Genomic DNA, 24,251 nt, shown 5'->3' with positions numbered 1-24,251 from the left:
AGGCCGAGCTGTTACTGTTTGTGACTGTGACCCATGATTTACAAGCTGGTAATATGAGAGAAAGTGGTTAAAAAGAGACAAGATGCAGCCTGCAGGAATTTGGTTGTTCCCTTAACAAGTGAACTGTTAAACCAAAGGGATAGAGGATGGAAAATAAAGCTGAAACTAGTTCTCTTAAAGTGATGAGCTGAGTGAACCAAATACCTCTGCTTGTCACCTAGGAGACTTCAGTGACATTTCAGGAAGGAATAGATGTTTCAGTGGATTAAGTTTTCTAGCTATGTAAAATGCTGAGCTGCTCTCAATATTCAAGCTGGTAAGCCTACAGCTAGCTTGGGTAACTAGCTTGCTACATGGGCAACAGCAACAGCATTAACCAAAAATGGAGCTCATGGGGATCTTGCAATTGTTAGTTTTGAACCACGAAAGAGTCAGTTTTCTTATTGTTCTCATTGTTTTCTCTCTGACATTTGTTTCAGGTCACCCTTCTGCTCCTTGGACTGGACAGATTATTGTGACTGAGGAAGAACCTGCAGGTAAACACAGCCCTTTTGCCTACAAATGTCTAATGTGAAGCTGGTTGAGTAATTAGGAAAGCTCTGAGTGAGTTCAGTGGACTTTGGCACACACACAAAATTTGTTGTTCTGAGAGTCACTTGACCTTGAATAATTCAACAACTTGTTTTTTGAGTTGAAATTTCATTATTCAGGACCTAATCAAATCATGCTTAGAATTAAAAGAAGGAAATTTAAACCCAATATTTAGAAGACTTTTACCTCTACATTTAAAAAAAAAGATTAAGTGCTGAGGTATATTGATACTCCTATTTTTCAATCATGATGCTAATTCTGGTACAAAAATGGAAGAATTAAATCCAAGTTCCCTTTCCTATTCTTTTCTGTCCTTCAGAGGGTGTTGTTCCTGGTCCCCCCACAGACCTCCAAGTTATTGAGGCCACCAAGAACTATGTTGTGCTTAGCTGGAAACCTCCTGGACAGCGGGGCCATGAGGGTATCATGTACTTTGTGGAAAAGGTAAAATTGGACAAAATCAGAATCATGCTATGGCAATAATTTACATTTGTTTTGTCATCTCTTCTGGACCTCTGGTTAAGTCTCATTTCTGTCTGAGACTTGCAAATTAGGGCAAGGATTAGAAGTTCATTAAGATAACTGTCAAACTGTAAATTAAGATAAACAAGGAATAAAAGAAAGATGGGAAATAGGAAAGTAGAAGAAGAATGTATCACACCCAGTAATATTCTTCTTGAATTGTGTCATTGACCTACCTGGAGTAGAGAGAACAAAACTCCTTCTATAATGTGAAAGCACAGAGCAAAGTCAAGTGGTTATGTGTGTATATATATATATATATATATATATATATATATATAACACATTTATTTTTATGTATATGTATCTCATAAATATATATGATCGACATATTATATTATACATAGAATTATATATATATAAAATTTATAGAAATGAAGCTTGTCTATATAAGAAAGTTTTTTAAAAATCGATTGCATCCTGAGTACTCAGCACTAATTTCACATAGTCAGATGAGAATTTGAATCCCTCAGAAACCAGAACACCATTTACTTGAAATTATTCTTAATGTAAATCAAAGGAAAAAATTAATCACTAGTATTTGTGGTATAAGTGATCATGGTATGCAGAATTTCTAGGCACGGAAGTAAAAACAGTTCACAAATTAATTGCAAATGTTATTTTTTTTTCTGGGAAATGAGGGTCAAATCCATATTAATTCTGAAAGCCACCCCAAAACCACTAAGAGTGCCACAAGAGCATCTACAAGCAAAGTGGTAATGTTAGGGTTTTGCTCTTAGAATAATGCTGAATATCTGCAAAACTCATTTTGAAAGTGGTCCAGACTGGGTGTAGTTAATAACATCACTTCCTTGCAGTGGAGAGGGTTTAGCTCTGGTATATTAAAACCAGTAATATTTTATGTATGTTTTCTGGAGTAAGTGAACATCTGGCAGATTCATAAGCTTTGAAATATGCTCATTCCGTGGAAAGGCCCAAAGAAAGGATGTGTCTCCCTATTCTCCACAGCAGACATGAATTCAGTGGTCCGGGGAGAAAGCCTTGTTGTGTGAGATACTCAGCCTTCAGATACTTCTGTTCTAAACGTGGTTTCTGGTTCTAAATGGGGTTTCTGGGTTTGACTGCAGTGTGTTGCTGGCACAGAGGACTGGCAAAGGGTGAACACCGAGATCCCTGTGAAGTCCCCTCGCTTTGCAGTTTTTGATTTGTCTGAAGGCAAATCCTACTGCTTCCGAGTTCGCTGCTGCAATTCAGCTGGAATTGGTGAACCCTCAGAAGCAACTGAAGCCACTGTAGTGGATGACAAACTTGGTAAGCATGTAGTTGTGTGTATTAAATTACCTCCAGGGTAACTTTCCAGTTTGCCCAGGAAATAATTCAAGTGTATGAAAAGCAGTCAGCGATTTATTCCCTTTAGCGAAAATAATTTTTGTTTGGATTGCTCAACCTTTAATGTAGTCAAATGACAGATGCAAAGCAAGGAGATTAAGCTGCAAATAACGATGCCAAGAACTGCAAAGACTGCAAATAGCAAAAGAAAATGAAAACTCGAGGAAGTACAAAAATGTTTTGTTTTACTTAGAGTCTTTATTGAAAATAAGCCCAGATATCAGCAGAGTCTAACCTTCCTTGTTTGCCAAATTAAACAAAAGTGAAGAATTTAATACTTACATGAAAGCAGAGACTATTTTCACTGGAAGAGAAGCCAAGATGTTCAATACAGAAAGTCATCAGTAGCTACACCTACATCACCAATTTGTTTCCAAACAGCAATGCAGATTTCAATCCAATTCCCAAATGATCTCTGTTAGTTTCATGTTGACTTCTCAGAGCATTTGGATGCCCATGGAATACATTTTTTAAGAAGAGTAAAACATCTCCTGTCCTGTCCTGATAGATTACTTAATTTAAATCAGAGCAGTTTTTTGAAGGTTAAATCTGTATTAGTCATGCTAGTATAATCAAGAATAGAATTTCATGCTTAATTTATTTGTAAGCTTTAACCAGCAGGCCACTCATTTTTTTCTGCTTCTCTCCCACAGATATTCCCAAAGCTCCTGGCCGTATTATGCCAACTAGGAATACAGATACTTCAGTTGTTGTCACTTGGACAGAGCCCCCAGATGCCAAGGAGCTGGTTGGGTACTACATTGAGTCAAGTGTGGAAGGATCTGGTCGTTGGGAACCATGTAACAACAATCCAGTGAAAGGCACAAGGTAATTAATCTTAAAACATGGAAATTATGGTCACCAATGTCTGATTTACTGGATATATGTGCTTTCCAGCCATTAGTAGTAGTAGAGCTAATGTCTCTGTGGTAGTCAGCAGACTGGAATCCCTCTTGCATGTGAAGCTCCTAAGAAGTTGTAAAAACATATTTCAAACAGTGAGTTTTGTCCAAAGAGAAATTATATTTAACCTTATATTAGAAACAATTAGTCAAGGGGGAAGAAATATAGACATTGCTAAGGAAGAAAAGAGAAGCAGATTACTACTTCTAGCCATTGTACAGCCTATCAGCTTGATGAAAAGCGGGACACTGAGGGACGACTGAAGTTACAAGTGTGGAAAACTAAGCTGCATAATGTTTGGAAGCAAAGTGCTTTGTTTTGGAAGACGGCTCTAAACATTTCTGGACTATGTAGCCAGACTGTCAGGAGGGCATGTGGACTATAATCCCACTAAAAATATTGTTTTCTGACTGCTCTTTCACTTGTAATCATCAAGAAATTAATGAACATTCTTAAATATTGGGTACAAACCCACATTTCTTACCGATATAAAGTTTGGTCTCCAGTCAGAAAAAAATAATCAAAATTTAAAACTTCCTGAGATAAATCAGATTTGGTTTTGTTTGAATAAGTATGCAATCTTCACAGTCTGAAAGAGTAAGTGCAGAACTTTTTCCTCAAGTGGATTGATGTCAATACAGAAGTAATCCCTGCTTGATTCTGCTAAGTTGTACTTGCTATCCATGACAACCCTTATTACAATAAGTAAGTCTCTGCTAAATACTCCTGGACCAGCTTTGCTGTTTAGAAGGGCATTGTAAATGCTTAGTATATCAGAAGTACCTAAAATCTCACTTAGCTGAACACAGACACAACAATTTATTTTATGCATTCTTTAGTGCCTTTATATTGTATTTATATTTATATGTGCCATTATTACATCTTTTCATATCTATTTCTATGAGTCATGTTGCAGTTATATTGAAAGTGGGTGAAGTTTCATGCTCTCTGCTTGTTTTAAAATATGATGTATGACCTTTAATCATCATAGAAATAAAAATATTGTTCTGAGTTACTAAATATTGTGATACAAGTGCACTGCATAGGTTTCTATCACTGCATTTTTAGTCAGTGTGATATAATATATGATACAGTCAGGCATAGGCTGTCTGTTAACTCTTGGGTTTTCTGGTTAAGTCCATCTTAAAGCATTATCTGCAGTTCATATTTTGCCTTATGCAGTATATTTTGATCTTTTGAAATTCTGCACACATCCTGGTGAAAGCAAACAATTTGGAACAGTCTGATGGAATGGGTAGGGAAAATTCCACTTTGAAAATTTTGATTCAGGTTATTTTTTTCTTACTCCAAAATAAAACTTTGATTTTGTTTTCCACATTGTAGTTGCTTCATATGCAATTGTGTGACATCAGCATTGGTAGTGCAGTTATTACTACATTATGAAGTAGAACAAAACCAAAGTAACATGGAATAAAATACACTTAAAATGCCTATTGAAAAATAAATGGGGTTTAAACAAAAAATTAAATTTCCATACCACAATCTATTCCTAAATAAATGATTCCTGTCTTCGGAAATTTTGTGTTTTCAGGGTGGATGCCAGAGAAAATTTATGAGGGTTTTTTTTAATATGGCAATTAGATTATCAAATAAACATCTTCAAATAAAAGAATTTGTCTGACTTGGATTATTGTCAAGTATTGAAGCAAGAAAGTGAAGTACAAAAATAATTTATCTCCTGTACAATGCCCTGTAATTTTTTTGAACACTGCAATTTTACATTTATGATTGGAAGGGATTTATGGGAACCTGTGCTACATGTGTCTTTTACTTGTGTCATGAATATATCCCACAAGAATCAAATATAGACCTTACCTGCGGTGAAGATTTTCACATTTTTCTATTAGGAAGTGTGTATTTTACACACAGGCAGAAGTAAGGTAGACCCTCTGGTAACACAGAAACCTGTGTAGTCTCAAGAAGGAAAGAGTGTTTAAATAGTGTGTCTTAAAAGAGATGAGTTTAGACTTTCCTGTGTGAATGAGATGCCCAGATTCTGCATTCTCTGACCTTCATATAAGTGGCTGGGGTCATGGTTTGTCCTTGGTTTTTAGAAACCAGGATAAATATCGTGGAAGAAATGTTTTCTTTTCCCCCTTAAAACTTTTATTTTCTCTAGAATACTTCCTAAGTATTTCTTGACTGGTTTGTTTTAGATTCGTTTGCCATGGGCTCAACACTGGTGAGAAGTACATTTTCAGAGTCAGAGCTGTTAATGCAGCGGGACTCAGTGAATTTTCACAGGAATCGGAGCCTATAGAGGTGAAAGCAGCCATTGGTAAGCTATTTTCCCTTGCCCCTTTCAATGGTAATTAATTAAGTAAATATGTTCTCAGTAATTATTAGTGACTAATTAATTGCTTTGATTCACAATGTTGCCCACAAATAATAATTTATCCATAGATCTTATAGTCTCACAGACATAGTTTCACACTCACTGCCCTCTTGTAGACTGTTCACCTTCACCATCCAGTTTTCTTCAGGTGTTTCTTTTGAACCACTGTATGAGAGCACTGCCAAGTTCACTTAATAGGTATCCTGGAAAATGGGAATGTCATTCTGATTCTGTAATCTGGTATATCACCTCGAATGCACACCATCCTATATACAGTCAGTTCCTAAGAAATTTGTTTCCATGACTAAAGCTAATAGTGCAATATGTTGTCTGTAAACCTTCTATAACCCTGTGTGTTCTCCCTTAGCTGATGGATTGTTTCTGTTTGCCACTGCCTGAACTAATCCATAAAGATTAATGAGATCATTGGACTAGAATGAATTGTATGTCTGCAACACCCTCACTCTCATTTGTATTGAAGCTGCATACCTCTCAACCTTAGAGCAGAGACATGTGGCCTAGGGCAATTTTGTGAGATCATCTTCATAGGAACACAAACGTGACCTGGAAGATCTAAGACTAAAATAACTGTAGCAAAGTAATACTATTAACTTTACTTATGCATTATTTGTGAGCAGGCTGAGAGGTATTCTATGCATTTCAAATTTTCTTGAATTCAAGCTTAACATTTTGTGTGTGAATACAGTGACTTGTCATACTTCAGCTGCATTTTTCACTGCATGCATTTCTTAACTCTGTTGCCTAAATGAAGAAAATAGAATGTGTTCTAAATCCAAATGTCTTTGCTGTTTTCTGGCAATTATAGGGGGAGGATTGCTTCATGGTGTGTGTCCTGAACTGAGTGGTAAAGCTGCTGGACTAACAGACCGCACTACCAGCTGGGAAGGCATGCATGAGGCCTCCCAGCCTATATTTGACACAGATGCTTTGCTAAAATGCAATGCTAAATTTAATAGAGAGACACTGTCCAATAGCTGTGGCAAACTGGGGAGTACAGGAGACAGTAACACAAGAAAAATGGTTAAGGATGCTGTCACATCTGCACCACAAAAAGTTGCTGCTAAGCAGGCAAGTAAGTCTCGACCTGGGGATCTTTTGACAGTGGAAAAAGTTACAAAGAAGAAAGATACAGGTGAGAAATAATGAAATAAATAGATTTTGCTGCTTTGGTTGGTCCACTTCAGACTGCTGTAACTTCTGTTCAACTGTGCTACACATGGGCATGCTCTACAGTGATGCATCTTCTATCAAACTCATTACTTACGTGGTCTACTCTCCATTAAGATCATTATGCATGTAATGGTATTTGAAATAATTTTACAAACTCAGTGGTTAATGAAAGTGAAACACATCAATATGGTTAGTAATTTAATAGCTTGTTTGCATATTAATGTATCCAAGGTGATCTATTATTTCTAAATCACTTCAGTAATTTTTTAGGAATCTGGTTACCTAGTTCTCTGGGTTATATATGTGGGAAGGAAACAAAATCTGTTTATGATGGTAAGCATGACAATCTGTGTTCTGTTAGGAAATATGAAGATCCTTTGTGGATTTTAGCCTAAGCTACATCTTACCTGCTGACACACTGTGCTAATGAATGTTGTGTTCTATATCTGACTAATAGTGATATGTAAGGAGGAAAATGTATCAAGTTATAGGCACATGCACAAAATCATGTTTTAAATTTCAGTGCCTAAACACCCATTTTGCCCAAGATACGTGTGACTTGAATTTCATTTGAGTCCTGATACCTGGACAAAGAACTAAACTACTCCCTAGGCCTTTGAAGTGAGACACAAAATGTTGAACAGAAAACAAATTAGGGGCACCTGGGCCTAGCTGACACCAATATAAAACATTACACACAAAAGGAAACATATATGATGTGGGATTTCCATCCAAAGTATTACTTCAGGGGCAAAAGTAAAGCTTTTCACTGGTATGTTAAATATTGGATGTGGGCAAGCATTTTCCTATTAGATAAAGAAGAAATATAAGAAAGTGGGTTGAGATGAAGTGAATGATTTCTTTATTGTTAAAAAAATCTAAGAAGGAGGATTATGCCACATATTTTTTTAATGTAAGTTCCAGTAACAGACATGTTCCATTTCTGGTCATACTGCAGTGCCTATGATCACTCTGCTTTCCATTAAGGTAAGACCACATGATGGGTGCAATGATAAAATTTGCCCAGTAAATAAATTTAAAAGAAGAAAAGAAACAAATAAAGGCAATTCTTGAGAGAAAAGAATGTGAGACTATTTAAAAAAAAAAAAAAAGAAATCACAATGAATATTATGTTGTGAAAAGGGGTTTGCTTTCTGCAAAAGAAAACAAATCATTGCATCTCAAATTTTTTTGCTCTTCCTGCAATGCTAGTTTTAGTTCCTCATTTTTCACAGAGTAAAGTGAGTCTTGATCACTTGCATCAAAGCTGCAATTGCAACACATTCTTTTGCTATGTATCAGCCTGCTTTTCAAAAACAGGGGATCCTGAAAACTAATTCCTATGCAATTTGGATTTTGCATTTGGTTTGTGGAAGCTTTCATCCTGCATTTCTTATTCCAGCTCCAGAAACTTCCCTTGAGCACATAAATATTGTCCTAATTAGGAAACGCAGGGTAGGAGCCGCCTGAATACGGTAAGTGAAAGCAAGCCTGAAATTCTGCCTCCTACTCACGTGTTATTGACATTGAAACAGCTGCTCCATCTCCACCTTATGACATCGTGGTACTCGAGAGTGTCCGTGACTCGATGGTGCTGGGATGGAAACAACCTGAAGCCATTGGTGGAACTGAAATCACCGGCTACTACGTGAACTATAGGGAAGTGGTTGATGGAGTTCCTGGGAAATGGAAGGAGGCCAACATTAAAGCTGTTACTGAGAGGGCATATAGGGTAAGAGGTTAACTCTAGTTATTGCTGGGGGAGCAGGCAGTGTTTTCAAATCAAATCTCAAAGATGGCGTGGGATGAATTATGATTCAGTGTACAAATAACTGTTCAGAGGGTTTGAATTCCACAATGATAAATTTATTTAGCCCTATTAAACTTCTCTGCAAAATTTTTTGTACACTTACTCATTAGTCTGGCACCAATTGTCATCTGTAAATTCATTGACATAGTCTGATATTTTGTAAGTCAGGCCCTCATAATAAATTGGACTTCTACTGGTTTGGGGGACATATCCCAGTGCTTGCTGGTGCTAAAACCAGCTCTGTGCCAGCTGGTTTTTGTGATCAGTTCTTGACCCAATTTAGAGACAACCTTGTTGAGCTGCTTTAGGAATGAAAAGCAGTGCCAGGGCTAAGTTTCACCCCACTGTAAGGACAACTCTTGCCTTAAGTGAACTTGCTCCAGACCACAAGACAGACTAAGATGATTGTTGAGCAGTACCTTTTTTTCTCTCTGGCTACTAAAGTGTCTATCAATAGGAAAAGGGGGTTGCAATTTGAGTGTGCTAAGATCACTCATGTGTGCTCCATCACTGATCAGAGGAAAAGCCAAGATAATTATCATGTTAAGATGTCAATAATGCTTCCAATCTTCAGGCATACTTAAAAGCATGCTCATGTTTTCAACAATTCCCATTGTGACTTTCTTCTGAAGTCCTAGTCCAAAGTTTATAAGTACCATTTTATTGATCCTGCAGATCCAAAACCTGAAGGAAAACATGGTGTACCAGTTCCAGGTGGCTGCTGCTAACCTGGCGGGGGTTGGGGCACCCTCCAAACCCAGCAAGCCCTTCAAATGCGAAGAGTGGACCATTGCTGTGCCTGGTAGGATCCTGAGTGGGACACAGCCCAGGGGTGCTCTGGGACTGATTATCTAATGCATGCATTTTGCAGGGGAATCAGTGGGACACTGAAGTTCATGGCCAGGCTTGAATTGCCAGCACTTTGATTTTGTACCATTACAGTGATGCCTTACATAATCCCTATTTAATTAGTAGCATTTTACAAGCAGCTTCTTTAGTTTTCTTTATCTTTCTTTCTTTGTTCCTCTACTGTGTCTGGCACTTTGCTTTCTAGTTTAAGTACTAGACATAAATACCTGTCTAAGGTACAAGGCTGAGAAGAATGGGGTCTTGTAAACCTTGTCTAAATGTATCACTACAATGCCAGATCCATGACCTTTTAGCATTCATTGAAATTAATGAAAACAACCTCCACTGACTTCAGTGGACTTTAGACCAGTTCTTGAAGCAGCACATTAGCTTAATAATTAACATATTTCCCAGAGTTTGGGGATTATCTGTCCATTTTGTAAGCTCATGAATATTTGATCAAGATACCAATCTCAACCAATTACACTGTGTTTTGGGTTAGTCTTTTTAATTGGCATGGGTTGTATTTTGTACATTGGGTCTAGTTATGATACAGAGGAGCTAAATGTTATATAAGTTCTGTGTACAGTTCTGGGTTCTGTCTGGTTTTGGTTCTGGAGTCTTATGCATTGGTCCCTTTGGGATTTATTTTGACACCACAACCCCAGCTTTTACATTTCAGGGCCACCCCATGATGTCAAATGCACAGAAGTTAGGAAGGACTCTCTGGTTTTACTGTGGAAAGAACCAGTTTATTCTGGTCGTAGTCCCATAGTTGGTTATTATGTTGATATGAAGGAAACTGAAGCAAAGGAGGAACGGTGGAGAAGTGTCAATGAGAAGCCCCTTCAAAAGAAATTCTTGAAGGTAAATAGCTGAAGATTCAAATACTGGCATAGCAGCATAACCTTGGGGAAGTCAGTTTTGATAGCATCATCCTGCACTGATTGTGGCTCCACTTAAAGGAATACTCAGTAGGCCATATGATACATAATTTTGTGGAATGACTTTGAAAAAAGTGATCAGCAGTATCTCAGTTCTAGAGATAAGTATGAAGTAGGTTTGCTATTTTGATACTTTTCAGAATATTTGAAAGACAAGTCACTTTCAAGTGTGATTCTTTAATATATGTTTTACGGGAGTATCCCCGGGTGATATAATTTCAGTATAATTCCTCAAGTCACTTCAATTAAATCTGTACTATTAAATCCCCTCTTGTTTCTAAATAGGTGTGGCTGGCACTTATTACCCTGATAATTTAATTTTTTAAAGCCGGCATTTATCTGCAATAAAAGACTATGTTGTTTCAGAGGTCAATGTACATGAGTTAAAAACATCCTGTTCTAAAACCAGTGCTCCTTTTGCTAAGAAATCAATGACAGCAATGACGCTGCCTGAATATTAACCATGCACACAAGGAAGGAGCAAGGCACACGGATTAGTCATGTCACTCTGGAGTTGAATATAAAAAACAAAAAGAGAACTGGAAACGAAACAAAACAAGAAAGGAAATAGAATTGTCAAATACCCAGACTGATCTTAATAAGTGTGAAATTAAAATCAGTGTTTTGCAACACACCACTGTATATATTTGGTTCCTCCAGATTGGTGGCCTGACACAAGGTGTGAGCTACGTGTTTCGTGTGCGGGCAACAAACCAGGCTGGCGTTGGGAAGCCATCAGATGTCACAGATGCTGTCATAGCTGAAACACGACCAGGTTTGTTAGAAAGACTTCCTCTTTGTCATCATATTTACACAGGTTCCTGTTTGTGCAATGTGTTTACCTGCAGGCTATATGCCAAGAATCTGCTCCTTCTCAAGTCAAGCTTTTTTATGAAGAAAGATATGAGTTGAGGGCCATATCCTAAGTTCATTGTCTGGTATGTTTTAAGGTCAGAACAGATTTTCTTATCATAAATACAGGTTCAGGAATATAAAGATACAATAAAGTTGTAAGATTTGCATGTCTCTACAGGTAGGTGCAAAAGTAGAGGACTAAGATCATCTCAACAAAACAATATTATGGATGTAAATTTTGCCTTTCCAGTTGTTTATGCTTTATCATTCTCCTTTTCTTATGTAATGTGCCTCAGGAAAGGATAAAAGAAACTACATTTTTTTTCTCTTGGTCTTTAAAATAAAGGCTTTAAAAGCAAATGTAGTTACTTTGAAGACGATTTTCAGTAGTGAAATTCTTTGTTGGAATCATCCTTGAAGTCTGGCTCCAATGTGTCTATAAGATCAGCAAGAAACACAGCAACCAGTGCAAAGGCAGCATCTCCATACCTGAAACTTCAGGAACCCCCTGGGGTTTATTAAGCTGTACAAGTAACAGAGATGACTGGTCAGAGACAACACTTTTTTGTCACCAAGTCCCCAACAGAAAACCCAAGCATGGACTTGTGTCTTCCTTGTCCATAGACTATTTTAGAGGTGCAGTGTCCTACAAGGTGGAAGAACGAAATCCCAGATATTTCAAACAAATCTAGTATAAGGTTAGTATGATGTAAGAAGTACAGGGGTACAAGTCAACCTGGATCCATCATACACCCTCTTCTCCTCTGACAATTCCCTTCCTACACCTGCAGACTTCATTTCCCTGGGATCCTTTCCCAGTTTCTGACACCTAGGCTAATTTTTACATCCTGTTGCTCAGCTCTCATAGATGCCCAATCCTTATGACCAGGGCAGCAAAAATTCTAACAAGTATTGAGTTAGACCTCAATGAGGCTGTAAGTCAAGAAAGCCTGAAAATGGAGGTGTGAAGATGGGTGTGTAAAAGAATTGGAAAACTCAGAGTAGGGAGGCTGGGGTGACTGCTATTGAGCTGGGATGGGAAAAAGAGACTGGAAGGAATAGATGGTCAGTTGAAAGCATGTAGGATTGGGATACAAGGACAAAAAGAAGGTAAGTAATTTTATGAATAAAAAGGGCTTGAAAGAGGATCTTTGAAACATATAAGAAACATAATTTCAGATCTATAAGTTGCTGAAACACCAGGGCTATTTCTATCACCTGCAAGTGGAGTAAGGCAAACCATAAACATTTATTCCTGAAAACAGCTATTTACAGCAGCCACTTCTAATAAGACAATTAAGCCACTATTAATACTAAACTTTTGGCTTTGCTAATTTGCTTTCATTGGGGGTTAATATCTGTACGTCATACTTCTGATAAAACATTGTGATGATAACACTCCTCAAGTGCCCTAAATAAAGGGTTGGCCGTGTTACTACAGTTGAGAGCAATTACAAACACTCTTGTGAAAATGACAAACGTAACAAAAAAAAACTGTACACTGTGTTCAGTGTTCACTCAAAGAGGTGAACTTGAGCAGAACATTCGGTTTATAGACCTCACCATTAGAGAAGGAGGGTTTACAGGTATGATCTCTGAGGGATCACCAGAAAGTGAGGATTTAGCCCAGTGAGCACTCAGGGAAACTGAAAATTACTTATGTGTACAAATCTACTTGACCCATATTCTGAGCTGAGATCTGCTGATACAGAATCCATCAAACTAAGCTTCTTAAAGGTATTAAGAAAAGACAAAAACTTATTAAAAACAATTATTTCATAAAATAGCCTCTTGAGCAGGCTTCCATCTTTCTCACTCTAACCACAAAAATGTCAAGAACAATCACCCCATTTTATAAAAATTACTACAAATATTTTGGTGCTGCCCAATGAATCATGCCTCTATTACCATCTTGGATGGAGACAAAATATTGTCAGGTCTCTCTAGAAAGTCCCTGCTGGAATGCTGCTTTTGGTGAATGTGTACAATTGCAAGACAACTGAGTTTTCTAATCAAAGAATGCAAGCAAATAATATCCTGAATGAATATAGCTGCTTTCATACAAAGGGTGCCAGTTGTCTTTATCCAAAGAAATGTGTAAATATAATTATTCAATAATTTCCATCCCCTCTCGTTTAATTGAAAACCATGTTTAATTTGTACAGTTATCTTCTAAAATTAAATGAAAAATCCCAACCATGTAGACAAATACTAGTCCAGACTACTTTTGATCTATAATTTTGTTGTTTGACAAAAGCACTTCAGCATATGTGGATCTCACAGGAAACAAGAAAAATCTAAGAGCAGACCGCAACTCTTCTGCAGTGCTGCCCTTAGTCCTTGTTTATCCTCATACAAAGCAAAATTAGATTATGAGCTTACATCAGCCACTTGAGAAGGGCCTGAACCTCAGAAATTGAGGAAATTGTCCCATTCAGCTTTTCTGACTGGCTGTACTCAAAATGATGCCTTTACCTCTAGTGTGTGGAGGATGTCTGCTTTATGTTCTGTTATTTATTTTCTTTCAATGCAATAAAATGCTCAGAATAATGGAGATGTGATATGACATGTAAGTATTTTATTTCTTACTGTGACTCTAAGAGAAGCTCTGGATGATATATTGAAACCACCAAGCTATCTAGAGGAGGGAAATTAAGACTGCTAGTACTATGGCAGCTTCTTTGGCTCCACTTTGCAAGATAGGTGGAGTGAGGTCTACAAATGTGGTCAGTAATTTAGACATTTTTTTTTTACTCATATAAATATTAGAGGTAAATTCCATCATCACTTCTGGAAATAAATGCTATACATTGTTACCATAATGAGAATGCTTTGAAACAAATGTAAAAGATTCTATTGTTCAAATTACACTTATGGCTGTAATTCTTTCCATGTCACATAAAGTGCCATCAAAAGATTCATGGGCTAATGACCGAGAAGAAACTAAACACTAATGAAATTTCAAGTGATGAATTTTGCATATAATAAATTAAATTATAACAAAAAATGCAAATATAATGTTGCCTAGTAAAATGTTTGTAGGTTTCAGACTTCATTTATCGCATATTGGTATTTAATGTGCTTCACTGCTCCAAGGGCTGGTAAATAACAGTACCAATATGGGAATATTAATCTCATCTTTCATTAAATGCTTATGGCAAAGTGTGAAGACTAAGAAAACTGTGTACACAGATTGTCATGACAGGAGTTGCTTGCAGTCCTGGAAAAGGTGTGTATAGTTTTAGGACAATGAAACACAGAAATCTCCTACTATGCTTGAGGGTCACTAAGAATTATGCTGAAAATAAAGCATTCAATTTCAGTGTCAGGAATAAGGCACTTGTCTTTAAAGTACAATACTTTGTGGAGAAAGTGTGTCATTAGTATTCTGGGCAGCCTAGCATTGTCTTAGCCCAAGTAATGGGACATGAGTGCCCTATTCAGATGCGAGACCCAGCTCTGAGCTATTCAGAAAAGAAGGCTGGATGTTCTCCAGCCCCTCTCAGTGCACATGCTCTCTCTGACATTCTCAGACAAGTTGTTGAAATGAACATTAATGCCACAGATTACAAGATCATTGGGTTGCCCAAATCCCAGATGAAATTCCCTCAGCTCCACTGGGGTGTGAGGGAGCAGAATAGAGGCGCCTTCAGGTTGCTGACCCAGGATTCACCCCCAAGGCCTTTAAAAGGACAAACTAGGTCACCCTATCCAGCTCAATGACTGAAGGCACTGGCAAGACTGGGTGGGTGACTTAAGCAGCTAATTGCAAATACTCACTCCCTTTGTGGGCCCAGGATTAATGGTGCAGACGGCAGCAGGGCTGGATGCCAAGCACAGCAATTAAACCAACCTCCCTGAGCGAAGCCAGTGTCACCAAAAATGTGCCTCAGTCACAAATGTGTGCTGCTGGGGCAACTTGACTATTTCTTCACTTCTTCAAATGCTCACATTTGCATGCTATTCCCTGTATAGTACTTACCCTATTAAAGAATAGGAAATCTATGCTGTATAATGAAAGCTCTAACTACTGCTTACCATGGAAAATATTGCTATTTAATAGATCAGACATTTAGTGGATTTAGAGTCTTGCTTTTTTTACCCCCTTCAGGCTTTTTCACAGCAAATACAACTCTTGTGTATGCTTGGATTCACGAGTGTAAATCAGTTGATTTATGATGTGTATTAACCTGTGGATTAGAAAAGGAATTGTTATTGTAAATCAAAGACCAGGGATATCGATGAGTGCGGCAATTTATGTTCCAGCTGAGAAAATGGCAAGAATCTGCTTAATCCACTCTCTGAATGATATCTATAGAAATTTGTTTGCTGAATTCTCTGAGAAACTGGAGTTGCCTTGTTCTGCTCTTTAAGGAACCAAGGAAGTGGTGGTTGATGTAGATGACAATGGAGTAATTTCCTTGAACTTTGAATGTGATCAGATGTCTCCAGACTCTAAGTTCATTTGGTCCAAGAATTATGAACCAATTGAGGATGACCCTCGACTGAACATCGATACCAAAGGCGGAAAGTAAGACCCTCAGGGGTAGCAATAGTCTTGTATTTGAGACATCTAGACTGTCACAGAAATCCATCCTTTTAATGTATGACCTCAGGAAGAGTTAAAACTGCCTCTGTTACTAGATGGTTACTTCCTGAGAATGCTGTTCCCCAGTAAATCCATACCCAGACCATTTGGAAATTGTAGCTTGCACAGAATGAGTCAGAGCTCCCTTGTAGGCACTTTAGTGATGTTTAGGCATGGGGAGAGAAAATCTGTGCCCTGTCACCTTATAACCTGTCAGTCAAGGCAGATGATGATAATGATGATGATGATTATTCCTATTCCTATTATTTTAAATCTCCAAGTAATAAAATTATCTGGCTTCTTAAAAAATGCTTTTGCCCTGTAATGCAGCTGTAATCTTTGGAACTGCTGCTGTAAGGAAGGATTTCTTATGACGGCATCACCATGGCCTGATTTAGCAATTTATATAACATCTCCAAGCCTACTCTCTTTCTTCAGGCTTTTCCCAGAGGAAGACAAGGTGAATGCACAGGTTCAGCCCATGAAGGGCCTATGTGCTCTCCCTGTGACAGAAGCCATATTGAAAGAAACAGGGGCCCACCACAGCCATGTTGCTGCCATATGGAATCTGAGTCGACCTGTATCTACAGTATCCTTCTAGGGTCATCAAAGCCTTGATAACATGCTTTTTTTCTTTTGGTGCCATCACCATTTGTACCACACATGGTAGGACTTACTCTGATTTAGAGCCAAACATTTGTCTGTTCAGTCAGAGCAAAAGCTAACACAAGGCTATTCATATCTGGTAATATAGACAGAAAGGAGGGGCTTGGTTCCAATGGATTTCACCTTTTCATCATAATGTTTTTTTTTTCCCTTATAGGTCAAAACTTTCCTTTAAGGATCTTGGAGAAGATGATTTGGGAATTTACTCTTGTATTGTTACCGACACTGATGGAGTTTCATCAAGCTACACAATTGATGAGGAAGGTAGACACAAAGCCTGCTAAGCATGCCTAGTTTGCTTTCACATCTGTTTTTCTCTGCTGCTGTGCCTCTCAGATCCAAAAGGCATGCACACACGTCATATTACTTCTTTTTTGTCTTCTGCAGAAATGAAACGCCTGCTTGCTCTGAGCCATGAACGTCAATTCCCAAGTAAGTGAATCAATCATGTCTGTAGGGAAGAGCTTTGCATGCAGTGGGGTATCACAAGCCTGATCTCTTTGAAGATGTCCCTGCTCATAGCAGGGGGCTTGGATTAGCTGACCTTTGGAGGTCCCTTGCAACCCAAACCATTCTGAGTCTATGGTCACAAAGCTCCTGCAACCATCAGGTAAGGAGGTCACTATAGTAATTTCAAGTGAAAGTCGATTTGGATTGAAAAATTTAAGATTCTTTTTTTTCTCTCCCTCTTTCAGTACATCTGTATATTATTCATGCTCTTCCTATTGCAGGCTACTGGTCTATATACTAAGTCTGTATAACAGCTGGAAAATATGTATCATATTGGCTTTGCTTCTTCTGCAGAACAGGCTTTAATACTTACCTAGCACGCTTGACCTGATTTGAAAACCAGAATTTGAAAGATTCTGTGATTTTACTCCAACTAAAGTTAACATAAGTTAAATTTAAGGTTAACAAATTTGGCAAGTGTAGTAAATTCAGCTGTAATGATATATATGTACAGAATTTTTCTAAATGTACAGAAATTCATTCTCTCCCTCTTTCCTGTAACATTTGACAAAATTTGAACATGCTTTCTACTCTTGGGATGGTATTTTTGTCAATTCCACAGACATTTACTATTCCCTGGCACTCCAGGGAATTTATTATTCCACTGTAGTCTCTTCTTTGTCATTCCAGGTATTACAGCTCTTGCCTATATTTTAAAATCTTCAGCTTAGTGCATGCACTGCTGGCACCTCTTCCAACTCAGCCCACATTGCACCTCTCAGCCCAGCCAATCCTTGGCTACAGAAATGGCCTTTTTGCCTATATCACCTCTCATTTCCTTCTTTGTCTTTTCTCATCAGCTCTACTCTTCTCAACATACTGTATCACCTTTTGATAGCTTTATGACAGCCCAAACAAACCCTTGTTTACTCCTCCTCCTCCCAATTATCTTCTCCTAATTATATTTTCACACTAAAAGACAGTCATCACAAAACCTTGCTGCTGTCGCATGACCTTACTTGCCCTGACCCTTCCCTTCTGAGGACTCTTCCATGCTTTGTGTTCACTACCAATGTCACAAAAGAAGCTCCTCAGGACACAGACCATACCATCTTTTTTGCACTGTATCAGGTAACAGCACGGGCATAGCTGTGCATGAGCTTCCAGAAGGCACAGGCAGAAAAGGGAGATCACTGCAGAAAGTATCCTTAAGGAGGAAACCATCTTATATGCTTCGGCGACTCTGGGCTCTTGGGTGCACTTCAAGAAAAATATATATTACAGCTAGGGGTTGAGATTCAGCTGTTTGTACTTCTGAGCAGAAATTAATGGAACTTCTGCTTAGAAACACATGCAGCCAGCAACTCCATGGGAAAATGGATTGCTTGAATAAGAGCCTTACAGACCACAGCCATGTATGGGTACGACAGTGTGCTGGTACAAGGTAAAGAGAAACTCTTCCAACTCCTCAATTTAGCAACTGCCCGAGGACTGCCTGTCAAGTGCTGACAGTAATTTGTGATGCTGTACAAATAGGATGTAAAACCACTGGAAAATGCCTAAAATATCTATCAGTGCTTATGGAAATATTTTAAATAAGACTTCTGCTCATGGCAGAATTTAAGACAAATTTATCCAGTTGCTTTAGGCTGAGAAATTATCAGACTTTTCTCCGAAAAAGAATCCTTTTGCATCCTTTCAGCCATTTATTTAACAGCTGCCGAGATACTTTTCTCTCTTCCATGTTAGACTAAGATATTCTTAGTTAATAACAGGCAAGCCAAGTGGGGGTTTAAAATTTCTGTAGAGCTGACAGTGAGACAAAAGTGGTGCAGCCTGATGTCTATTCACACTCCCACTTGCTTCCTGTAGCATTTCAGTTGCTTTGTTTTAAGAAATTATGCAAGCCCTGAGATTCCTTCTGTTTCTTACACACACAGTGATGTGCTGGGTGAGGAAGGCCCACATGGACCATTCTCACAGCAGGGACACACTTCCATGGAGTTGTCTTTGCCCCACTCCCTCGTAGCAATGCTGCCCTTCCAGGCTCCAGGCTTTTCCCTCTCTGGTTAAGCAGGTGCCTTTATCCTAATTGTCTTTGTTTCCCTGTGACTGTTGCCTCACCTTCCAGGAGCTTTGTTTTATCAGAGGCAGACCCTATGCCACTCAGGCACTAAAAGCATACATGTGGATGTGGAGTGTGAGAGGGACAAGGAGTCAGTGTGGCAAAGGAAGAGCTGAGCCGTCCTCACCCCCTTAGTTCCTTTGCAGTGGGGTATGGCAGCAGCTGTGCTCCAGAAGGCACCCCAGTCATTTAGAACAGTGCAAACAGCAGGATGAGAGAAATCAGACACTACTTTGGTCCCAGTCACGTCCTGCTGAGCCTCTGCATACACTGAGGTAAAGAAACCAGCCTGCCCTGGGAGGTGTGTCTTTACACACATGATGACTATATCATCATGTGTTTTGCAACGTGTTTGTGCACTGTCCTCAGCTGTTCCATGCTACACCCTAACAACACAGACTTTAAACTACTGAGAAAGTAGAGCCTGGGGGAGAGTTCACACACAGCAGCACACGTAATGCTGAGAGTGTGATTTTTACTGAGAATCTGCACATCCACCAGGACAGATAACACGAGGAAAGTCAGTGAGATGAACAATATGCCCCAATGTCAGAGTCTAACTCCTCGTGCTTAATGTTGCTGATTATGGTGTCTTAAAGAAAAGTTAAAGTGAAAGCAAGCTGAGGACTGTTACTAACAGGAACTAGCTAACTAAAAAGAGAGTTACCTATGGTATAGTACGTGACTTTTGCATATTTTTTTCCCTGTTGACACACTGAATTGGTTTATATGTGGGGGTTTTGGTTTCTTGTAAGAAAACAAAATGTACTGGGGAGACTAAGGATGTGTTGAGATATTTGGTGGATTCTGGAGATGCAGGTTCCACTAAGCAGAGGATCAGAGTTTTTTCAAAAATCTCCAAGCCTACAGCTCAGCAGCTGACTTTCTGATCTGGCTTTGTGCTTGGAGATCTTTTGTGTTTTGTTTTTTTTTTCCCTCTGAGTCAGTTCATTGTCTTACAGTAATATTATTAGACAACTCATTAAACATGGGTCTGCAGCATACAGACCCACGTAATGCTGTACAGATACTTGCAGCTTGCATTTGAAGTAGCCTTGTTTTAGAACGGAGCATAACTCAAATCTTGAACACTTTTAGTTTGGCCAGATCTTGTGATTGAACGATCAAAAGACTAAATCTCATCTGTCATTCTATGTACATGTGGGTGGAGAGGCATTCTGTCTATGTGAAGAGCTATTATGAGCTAGTTACCTTGCATACAGTATTCAAGTATAGAAGGATTAAGTGGCTTTCTTGTTGTTGCAGACAATAGTTGTTGGGGCACAGGCAAAATAGGTATCATTCCTTTCTTTCTTCTTTGTAGCTGTCCCACTTATCTCGGAGTTGGCAGTGGAAATCTTGGAAAAAGGAGAAGTGAGATTCTGGCTGCAAGCTGAAAAACTGTCTGGCAATGCAAAGGCCAATTTTGTATTTAATGATAAGGAGATTTTCAATGGAGAGGTAAGACTTTTCACTGCTTACATGTGTTTGCATTTTCATTAGTATCAATGAGGATTAATGTCTCTATCTTCAGTATATTTCCAACTAGTGTTCCACTCTGATGAATTTTCATGAGAAATAGCATATGTCATGGAAAGCATGATTAGAAAGATTTTATCCATAGTTCTGAGGTCCAGATGAATTCTACTGGATGCATTTTATAATGGGAAGTTATATGCCTTCCTGCCCCTTTTGTGAATATCACGTGTTCTGTTAAGTGTGGTTTCAAGGAATCACTGCAATTGCCCAGACTCCTCCTACCTCCTTCTTCTATAGCCCTAGAATACCCTTGTTCTCACCTCTCTTTGTGGTTTGAAGGAATTTATTACATCACAGAAAAAATCCCAAGTGGTTGTTTCCAGCTGCAGAACTTGTTACATCCCAAAGATGGGACATGGCACGATTTTGTTGCAACACCAGTATCAGATAGAAGGCAGAGATGGGGCGTTCTAGACATGACCTTGTACAGTATAATCACCCTCAAAGAAAACGTTTTCTGAACAGATGCAAATCTAAGCCTTCCTAATGAAAAAGAGCATAGTACTCACTGTGCAACAGGCATGACATATGCTTGTACAGCATCAGTAAATAGATTTATTTATCTGTTTGGTAGTACATTAGGAGATGGAGCTAGAGATACTGAGTCTAGAAGAGGATAGGGATCTGAACAAATGGGAACTTGAAGAAGTGGAAATCCAAATAAAGAAAAAAAAATTCTCCTAAAGAGACCATTATAACAATTCACAAATATTTTCTGTCTCTGACATGTATTAATTGTTGCTTTACTTTCCATTCCTGCAGAAATATAAAATGAAGGTGGACCAGAATACTGGCCTTGTTGAAATGATTATGGATAAACTTGAGGAAAAGGATGAAGGCACTTACACGTTCCAGCTGCAGGATGGAAAAGCAACCAATCAATCTAGTCTTGTCCTCATTGGTGATGGTAGGCTATTCTGTGTTATGCAGTGGGCTGGCTTTTCACTGTTTTCAACACCAATAGACGTTCCAGTTTTTTTATGTCACAGTTTTGCCTGCCTCCTACAGGACAGGGCATGTGTGTGAACTGAAATTTTTAAAGTGATGGGAGGAAGGGGAATCGTTACAGAAATGTAAAATATTGCAGCATGTCGTGGTTTGCTTTCCTATGGGTGAAATGAAAATTTCCCATATAAAAAGCCCATTCAGCTGAGAACAAGTAGCTGCACCTGTTAGAGCTCAAGCAGCTGCTGACTCTGCTGTCTCTTATTTGCCTTCCTACCAGGAGCTGCATGATTGGGGATTGCACATCATTGGGCAGGACACATAAAATTCCTGATGACTGCAATCAGCTAGGGAAGCTGAGTTAGCCATAATCAACTTCTGACACTCTGGAATGTCCAGTGAAAAGCTGATCCTATGGCCAGCTTCTCAGTGACATCCAAACGACAGTGTTAGACCGAACTGTTACAGTGACATTCAGCATTGTGCCAATGGCACATGAAGTTTAACCTTGTATTTCTTACTGGTTTTAATTCCTAGTATTCAAGAAGCTACGCGATGAAGCAGATTTCCAGAGAAAAGAGTGGCACAGGAAACAAGGTGAAAATATTAATACTAATAAGTATCACATATGTGTTAGTCTGTTAAGAGTTTGTTTATAGTTATATATGTTAATTTGAAATACATGGGTTTTGTTGTGTTACGTGGTTACTTCTGAAGCAGAAATAGGAAAAATAAAACCACATTAAAATAGAACAGTATTCTTGTCAAGTAAAACACATCTGTCTTTCATTTTGCATCATGAATACCACTGATGTGACTTTTTAAAATATACCTGTAATTTCAAACAGGTCCTCATTTCGTGGATAAACTGGGATGGGAAGTTACCGATGAGTGTAATGTGATGTTGAAATGTAAGGTAAGGGGCAAAGAAAACCCTGAGTACAATATTCAGAGTACACCATACTGGCCTACCACTACCTAGATGGTTGGGAAGGGATTAAAGACATGTCCTTTGCTTTTGTACTCCCAGCTGCGTGTTGGACAGTGACAGAGCCCCTGAAGGTTAATCCTGCTGAGGCAACAGCTCATTGCATGTAACAAAATATGTTGGAAAAGAGCTTGAATTTCTTTCTTCAGGTCTATCAGCTACCCACTCAGAGAAAGGCACCTGAAAAGGAATGACACGTCTTTGTAAATCCAGGGACTAATTCATTCTTGGCCTGTTTATGCATGTAGAAATTCCCTGGGCAGGACCAACTCATTCCCTGGTCTCTTTTTCTCTCTGTTTGCATCCCTGTTGTTTTCCCTCTTGCCTCCCTCATTTTAAAACGGAGGCCTGCAGTAACTCACTGCAGTTACAGGTTGTAAAGCTTGCTGTTCTTCTGTGAGAGACCTGAACACGCTATCCCATGTAACAAGCTAACCCAAATTACAACACCAAGCTCCCCTGCTCAGATGAAGTGAATAATTGCAAGGTGGTTTTCATTCATTTTAGGTGGCTAATATTAAGAAGGAAACACACATTGTGTGGTACAAAGATGACAGGGAGATAATGGTAGATGAAGAACATGACTTTAAGGATGGCGTGTGTACTCTGCTGATATCAGAGGTGAGTGACTGTCTTCATTAGCCTTCAGTTGAAATTAGTGTTCAGATGAGTTATATGATCTAATCTGGTACTCCAGCAGAACAATTGAAAAAGGAAGTGGGTTTCAAAAATGGAAAAGCTCACAAGGCGTCTGTGTTTTCGCTAAAGCAAATGTCTGTCTGTAACTGCTTGTTCAGATTTTCAGGAAATGATGACAGAAGAGATAATAAGCTTGTCATTTCCTTTGCATGTCAATTTAGCAACAGATTGAGACCACATTTCCATTCTGAATAGCATTTGGAAAGTGATTGTCACTCAGGCCTTTAGAGTCACCAGAGGGGTCAGGTTCATACCCAGCCTTGCAGCAGATTTGGGGTAGGACAAGGTCCTGCATACTAGGACCTGCTGCCAAAGCCTATCCCACCACCCCAGCCAGGAGTAGGGCAGCTAGGGGGCACAAGGGCAGCCTCAGGTATCAGGTACCTGCCTGGGGACAGGGATGGGATATCAGCTGGGTTCACAAGTAAAATCTAGACTTTTCTACAGTACCTGTTCTGAAAAGTGGTTTTATTGTTACAATATTGCAGTTTTCTAAGAAAGATGCTGGCACATATGAAGTCATACTGAAGGACGACAGAGGAAAGGACTCCAGTGAGCTAAAACTCAAGGACACAGGTCAGAGTCTGGCTGTGGTCAGCCACACCAGCAGATACCAGGACTGAAGTGGGTTCAGGGTAATACAGGCATCTGCACATATTGCCTTCTTATGGCTTTGTTCCTCATGCATACAACATCATCTCATTAGAAAAACTGAGATTTTTCAGTTCAAATAACATTTGAATACAGCTTATTGCATCTGGATTCTGTGTAATTTTGAGAGCATACAGTGATTACCACTAAGCAAAATGATACCAGATTTCCTCAGGGGACCATCAATAAGCTTACAAGTATAGAAAAACATTGCAGAACCAGATAATTT

At 38.8% G+C, this 24,251-nt stretch overlaps 1 protein-coding gene across 8 annotated transcripts in view; it reads left to right on the top strand.

Annotated features, from left to right (window-relative positions):
• Window positions 1-24,251, top strand: part of MYOM1 (myomesin 1) — a 69,428-nt gene that overhangs the window by 28,693 nt on the left and 16,484 nt on the right. For 4 of the 8 annotated variants that reach the window (XR_010999421.1, XM_068191317.1, XM_068191332.1 and 1 more), the window contains exons 12-30: window positions 480-536; window positions 911-1,035; window positions 2,202-2,385; window positions 3,117-3,291; window positions 5,544-5,665; window positions 6,549-6,875; window positions 8,449-8,645; window positions 9,399-9,525; window positions 10,255-10,439; window positions 11,177-11,291; window positions 15,746-15,902; window positions 16,783-16,889; window positions 17,013-17,057; window positions 20,525-20,661; window positions 21,502-21,646; window positions 22,222-22,281; window positions 22,533-22,600; window positions 23,180-23,293; window positions 23,860-23,947. Coding sequence is in view for 6 of the 8 variants with exons in the window: in XM_068191317.1 (XP_068047418.1) it covers window positions 480-536; window positions 911-1,035; window positions 2,202-2,385; window positions 3,117-3,291; window positions 5,544-5,665; window positions 6,549-6,875; window positions 8,449-8,645; window positions 9,399-9,525; window positions 10,255-10,439; window positions 11,177-11,291; window positions 15,746-15,902; window positions 16,783-16,889; window positions 17,013-17,057; window positions 20,525-20,661; window positions 21,502-21,646; window positions 22,222-22,281; window positions 22,533-22,600; window positions 23,180-23,293; window positions 23,860-23,947 (2,535 nt within the window). In the remaining 2 variants the exon portion in view is untranslated. Of the gene's footprint in view, window positions 1-479; window positions 537-910; window positions 1,036-2,201; window positions 2,386-3,116; window positions 3,292-5,543; window positions 5,666-6,548; window positions 6,876-8,448; window positions 8,646-9,398; window positions 9,526-10,254; window positions 10,440-11,176; window positions 11,292-15,745; window positions 15,903-16,782; window positions 16,890-17,012; window positions 17,058-20,524; window positions 20,662-21,501; window positions 21,647-22,221; window positions 22,282-22,532; window positions 22,601-23,179; window positions 23,294-23,859; window positions 23,948-24,251 lie in introns of those variants that run through there. The other 4 variants (XM_068191363.1, XM_068191369.1, XM_068191353.1 and 1 more) reach the window with 3 other exon arrangements.

Source organism: Anomalospiza imberbis, chromosome 1, assembly GCF_031753505.1.
Source record: "Anomalospiza imberbis isolate Cuckoo-Finch-1a 21T00152 chromosome 1, ASM3175350v1, whole genome shotgun sequence".
NCBI classification, from domain to species: Eukaryota; Metazoa; Chordata; class Aves; order Passeriformes; family Viduidae; genus Anomalospiza; species Anomalospiza imberbis.
Note: the sequence above shows the minus strand (reverse complement) of the source record. Positions and strands in the feature narration are given on the sequence as shown.